This window comes from Buceros rhinoceros, unplaced genomic scaffold (assembly GCF_000710305.1).
Source record: "Buceros rhinoceros silvestris isolate BGI_N320 unplaced genomic scaffold, ASM71030v1 scaffold22845, whole genome shotgun sequence".
Lineage (NCBI taxonomy): Eukaryota > Metazoa > Chordata > Aves > Bucerotiformes > Bucerotidae > Buceros > Buceros rhinoceros.
Window position 1 is genome coordinate 4,386 of NW_010413792.1, and position 5,858 is coordinate 10,243.

The following is a 5,858-nucleotide window of genomic DNA, read 5'->3' on the forward strand; positions in this document are numbered from 1 at the left end:
GTTCACGCAGGTCACTGATGTATGTGTTGAACAGGCCTGGACCCCGTCCTGACCCCAGGGGAACACCACGAGCTACAGGCCTCCAACTAGAGCCTGTGCTGCTGATCACGACCCTCTGAGCTCTGTCCTCCAGCCAGTTCTTGATCCACCTCACTGCCCACTCCTCCAGCCCCTCCTTCCTGAGCTTCCCCATGGGAATGTTCTGGAAGAAGGTGTCCAAAGCCACTGCTCCCCTCTCACCCACCCAGCCAGTCATCATGGAGTGTGTTAGAATAAAGCAGATGTTTGTGTTGGGAGCTGGTGGCTGCTCCGGGCACCACTTGTCCTGGGGTTTCCCCTCCCGTTTCAGTGATCTTGGTGTCATTACAAATTTCTGCATCTGACCCTTCAAAGCTTTCTGTGGGGCAGAGCTGCGGGTTCCCTGCGGGCAAACACAGGCACAAGTTGAACAGGGAGCACCACCAGATCTGTGCTCGTTAGAGGCACGTCAGAGGAGCAGCAGCGTTCTGGCACCACCCTCCACTCACCGCCAGGTGCTCTCTGTTGCAGTTCGCATCTGGGATGTGCGGCCCTTCGCCCCAAAGGAGAGATGTGTGAAGATCTTCCAGGGGAACGTACATAATTTTGAAAAGGTGAGTGTCCTGCAGCCCGACACGTGGTGGTCTGTAACATGCTGCTGCTGCTGTTAACTATTCTGTAAATGGTTTTTTGAATACGAGTTTAAACCAGGAAGCCTCTAAACAAGAACTCAAAGAAAGATTAATGCACAAAGTGGGATTCCAATTAGAACCGCAGTTACAAGAGATCTTTCCTTGGTTCAGCTATAATTAGCTGTAAATTAAGTATTTTCTACGTTTACTCTCTACTTTGTGTGAAATAACAAGGCACTGGATGTTTCCAGCAATAAAATAAACTCTGTAATTACCATCCCCTCGTCTGAAGGGAGATCATTAAAGTGGTGCTCGTGATATTTAAAGTCTCGGGGTGATTTTAATTCAAGTAGAAGGGGAAAACTCAATCTTCCATTGGAAATAGATCTGTGCACGTTCTTTTCTTTCAGAATCTTCTAAGGTGCTCTTGGTCCCCAGATGGGAGTAAAATCGCCGGGGGCTCGGCTGACAGGTGAGTTATCCCTGTGTTCTGTTACCATCAACCCCAAGTTCTGCAAGCTCTACTGGGATGAGCTCGAGGACATCTGAAATGAACCTGAGAGCTCAGAGCATTGTGTAGAGTTGTGAAAAGCCAAAAAACCCTCTGTGTTCACGGGTGTTCCATGAGCATCGTCTGCCCTGACTGCAATAGCAATGGGTTAATATCGCCTTGTGTCAGCACAGAAGCACCTGATAGCTGTAAAATCTTCTTGTAGAATTATGGGATCACAGATTGGTTTGGGTTGAAGGGACCCTAAAGCTCACCCAGTCCAACCCCTGCAGGGAGCAGGGACATCTGCACCCAGAGCAGGGTGCTCAGAGCACCAAGGGCCAACCTGACCTGCCATGGGGCCAGGGATGGGGTTTCTGCCACCTCTCGGGGCAACCTGGGCCAGGGGCTCACCACCCTCACAGTGAGGAGTTTCTTCCTTACATCTAACCTAAATCTTCCTCTGTCAGTGTAACCCATCACCCCTTGTCCTGTCCCCACAGCCCCTGCTGCACAGCCCCTCCCCAGCTTTCTGACAGCCCCTTGCAGCACTGACAGGCTGCACTAAGGTCTCCCTGGAGCCTTCTCTGCTCCAGGCTGAACCCCGCCAGCTCTCCGCAGGCTGAACCCCGCCAGCTCTCTCCCCTCTCCTCCCAGCAGAGGGTTCCACCCTCTGGTCACTCCTGGGGCTCCTCTGGCCCCGCTCCAGAAGCATCATGTCTTTGCTGGGCTGAGGAGCCCCGAGCTGACCCCAGCCCTGCAGGGGGGTCTCCCCAGAGCAGAGCAGAGGGGCAGGATCCCCTCCCTGACCTGCTGCCCACACTGCTGGGGATGAGCCCAGCACATGGTTGGCTTCTGGGCTATGAGGGCATGTTGGTGGCTCATGTCCAGCTTTTCCCCCACCAGCACCCCCCAGTCCTCCTTGTCAGAAGCTGACAGAGCTCTCTTCGTGTCACTGCTCATGTTCAGCCACAAGATCCAGAGGGTGACAGGGAGGTGGTTGTTGGTAACCAAGGTCCCTTGTGATGGTACTGCAGGTGCTTGTGAGAGCCTTTGAGATGCAGGGAGTCTGGGGAGGGTTGTGTGGTGCGGGGGTGTACTGATAAGGACCACAGTTCCAGTTAAATGGCTGTGTGGCGGCTGGCAGGAGGCACCAGTGGTGTTCTGAGGATCATTCCTGAGCCTTACTATAATTAATGAGTAAGAAGAAATGAAGACTTGACTAAATTAGCATATATTGGACTTTTAAATGAGATATTCTGTAACCTAAGGCAAGTGAGGAGTGAAAGGGGTAGAGGGAGGACACCTGCAGAGGGTCCCTGCCGGACTCTGAAGGTCACAGTGAAGGATACCAAGTCGGCTGGAGCAGATCCAGACACTCGGTGACATCGAGACAGGAATTCCTGCGGGCCGGAGTCCAGGGTGGAGCAGTAGTGATCAGCACATTAATGAGCTCCTGACAGAGCAGAGGGAGAGCTGCAGCTCCTGCTGTCCAGCGGGAGCGGGGCCTCCCCAGCGCAGTGACTGCTGAGGCTGCTCCATGTGGGTCAGGCGTTGGGTCGGTTCCGTGGGTGCTGCTGCAGCTTCACTGTGACAGCGGTGGGGAAGAGCACGTGGCCAGGGCCCGGGGCAGCGCAGATGAGGCCACGCGAACCTCCTTGCTGTCTCTGAGCTTTTCAGTTGTGTTTCGAGGAGGGGTTTCTGCTGGGAACGCAAAGCAAGATGAAACACGTTTCATGAGTCTGATGATGATTCCCCCGATGACTGCGCTTTCCTTCTGCGCTCTGTGGAGGGTGTGTGTTGGAGGGACGATTCCTGAGATGGTTTTGTTGCCGTTGAGCCTTGCAGGAGGGTTTTAGTGAATCCAGCTATTTCGAGTGCTCGCCTGCTTTGCAATGCCAAATTAAAACACAAGTCAAAGAATCGCACCAGCCTGCAAAGGAGTGGTGCTGCCAAAGCAGCTCTGCCCAGGGCGGGGATCCAGGGTCCTCTCCATCTATCCATCAGCATTTATAAACGACTCCGTGCTTTTTCTGGGGGCAAAGAAGCTCAGCTGTGGTTCAGCTGAAAGACAGGCTCATTGTACAAGCAAACCTTGCTCTTCATCTGGTCTGCAAAGCCGTGGCGGGTGGAAAGGAGGAGATGAACCTGAGGAGCCTCTTGGTGGCACCACACAAGCCTGAAACACTTGGTATTGGAGCTGGGGCTGGCGAAAGGCTGTTGGTCCCCAGAGTGTCTTGAATCCATGCAGGCGGGACATGGGGTGCACAGTGGCCTTTGCAGCCACCTTCCTTTGGAGGAGCATGATGTGGTAGACGGATTTACACATGTTTTATGGGCTGTCCCCTCTGCCTTCACCCCCTGCAGCCAACTCCCTTTCCTGCCCCAGCAGGTTTTGTTTTAGCTGCCAGGCACCTCCCTGAAGAGAAGAATGAGAAGGCAAAGTGAGTGTAACCCCAGCCTGGCAGCTTTCCCCAGCTCTGATGTTTCTTGCAGAGCTGTGAACTGTGTAACAAATGCTATTTTGTGTGGTGAGGCCAGTTTCTGGAAGGCAGAACACAGGGTTCTGCACAGCATCGCTTCGCCTGGGCTGTGGGATGTGGCTCAGGGCTCTTCTCCTTTTGATGTATTAAAAATCCCACTCACTCCTACGGTGGGAATCTGCAGCAAGGCCTGCAGGACGTTCATCAAAGGACTTGGTGCAACCATCTCCTTGAGGGAGGCTCCACAAAGGGATTACGGACAGGCTGGATCGATGAGCTGAGGCCAGTGGGCTGAGCTTTAACCAGGCCAAGTGCCGGGTCCTGCACTTGGGTCACAACAACCCCTGGCAGCGCTCCAGGCTGTGGGGAGGAGCGGCTGGAAAATGCCTAGGGCGAAGGAACTGGGGGTGTTGGTGACAGCCAGTACAGAAGTGGGTCACAACAACCCCTGGCAGCGCTCCAGCCTGGGGGGAGGAGCGGCTGGAAACTGCCTAGGGCGAAGGACCTGGGAGTGTTGGTGACAGCAGCTAGAGAGGAGCCAGCAGTGTGCCCAGGTGGCCAAGAAGGCCAACAGCATCCTGGCTTGTGCCAGCACTGGTGTGGCCAGCAGGAGCAGGGCAGGGATTATCCTCCTGACCTGCGCACTGGTGAGGCCACACCTCGAATCCCAGGTACAGTTTTGTTACCTCACTGCCAGGACACCGAGGGGCTGGAGCATGTCCAGAGAAGGGCAGCAGAGCTGGGGCAGGGTCTGGAGCACAACGCACTGAGGAGCAGCTGAGGGACCTGGGGGGGTTGAGCCTGGAGCAAAGGAGTCTCCGGGGAGACCTTCTGGCTCTGACAACTCCCTGACAGGAGAGTGCAGCTAGAGCGGGGTCGGTCTCTGCTCCCCAGGAACAAGCGACAGGACAAGAGGAACCGGCCTCCAGTTGTCCCAGGGCAGGTTGAGGTTGTCCCTGAGGAGACATTTCTGCTCCGTCGGGGTTGTCCCAGCCTGTCCCAGTCTGCCCAGGGCAGTGGTGGAGTCCCCATCCCTGGAGGGTTTCCCAGCCGTGTGGAGGTGCTGCTGAGGGACAGGGGCCAGCAGCCGTGTGGAGATGGTGCTGAGGGCCAGGGGTCAGTGGGGACCTGGCACTGCTGGGGAACGGGGAAAGTTGAATATCTTTTTCAACCCAAACGATTCTGTGGTCTGATCAGCCCCCTAATAATGCTGGGAAGTGGACCATGACTGTAATGGCACCGCACAAGGAAATCCCTTGATAATGCTGTTGGCTCTGAGGGATGGTGCTGCAGCAGGTGTTGGGGGAGCACTGGGCTCCTCCTCTCCACTTGCCACCCCGAACCAAGAGTGACCACAGGGCTTGGAGGCAGGTCTGTGAGCGGGTGAGACCCCCCTTCCCCACACCCTACGCTGATTTTCTCCACAGTAAGAGCTGCATCTGCCTCAGCCTGGGTTGGGAACCATCAGCTGCTTTCCCATCTCAAACTCAACATCTCTCTCTTGTAGGTTTGTCTACGTGTGGGACACCACGTCCAGGAGGATTTTGTACAAGCTGCCAGGCCATGCTGGGTCGGTGAATGAACTGGCTTTCCACCCGGAGGAGCCCATCAGTAAGTTCTTCCCACCTTGAGTCCACTTGGGGAATAGTGTCAGGGCTGGCTGAACCACTGATCTGCTGACAAACAGCCTCTGTTGAGCACGGGGGCTTGGCTTCGGTGTCCTGCCCCGGGGAGACCTGGGTGGGGACACCCTTTCAGCAGCAGGGTGCTGGTGCTCTGGGCTGGTGGTCACCAGTGGGTGCCCGTGAGCCACGGCCTGGCTGCTGCGGCCTGGGGCTTGTCCAGACTTCCTGAGGGCCACAAGAAAAGGTTTGGGGGTACCTGGGTTTGGACACCAGGGATGTAACAATACATTTGGGGAGGAGAGTGGTCTGCTGGCAGCATGTCTCAGCCTGGGCTCTCTGACCTTATCAAGAAGCTGTAGGAAGAAGAGAAGGCTCTTGGTGCAGTGGGTTTTGTCCCCATTCTAGAGGTGTCCAGCCCATGGCACCACATGTCAGTGCTGGGTGAGACAATGCCGGTGGTGGCTTTTTCAGAGCCATTTTACCCACCGTGTGTTAGCAAGAGCAGGTTTTGTAAGAGTTTCTGCAGCCCGGGAGGGACTGCAGGGTGCTGCTGTCTCTGTGGAAACACTCTCACCATCAGCCAGGTCACCACGTTCCTCCAGCCAGAATT

The 5,858-nt window shown here is 55.6% G+C and overlaps 1 protein-coding gene across 1 annotated transcript in view; it reads left to right on the plus strand.

Moving 5' to 3' along the window:
- The window catches only part of SNRNP40 (small nuclear ribonucleoprotein 40kDa (U5)), a gene marked incomplete at both ends in the record, with an annotated part of 9,152 nt that extends 3,918 nt beyond the window's left edge, over nucleotides 1–5,234 (plus strand). Inside the window, 3 exons of the mRNA XM_010136896.1 lie at nucleotides 550–632; nucleotides 1,061–1,122; nucleotides 5,131–5,234. Of these exons, the coding sequence (XP_010135198.1) occupies nucleotides 550–632; nucleotides 1,061–1,122; nucleotides 5,131–5,234 (249 nt within the window). The remainder of the gene's footprint in view (nucleotides 1–549; nucleotides 633–1,060; nucleotides 1,123–5,130) is intronic.
- Between the last annotated feature and the right edge of the window lie 624 nt (nucleotides 5,235–5,858).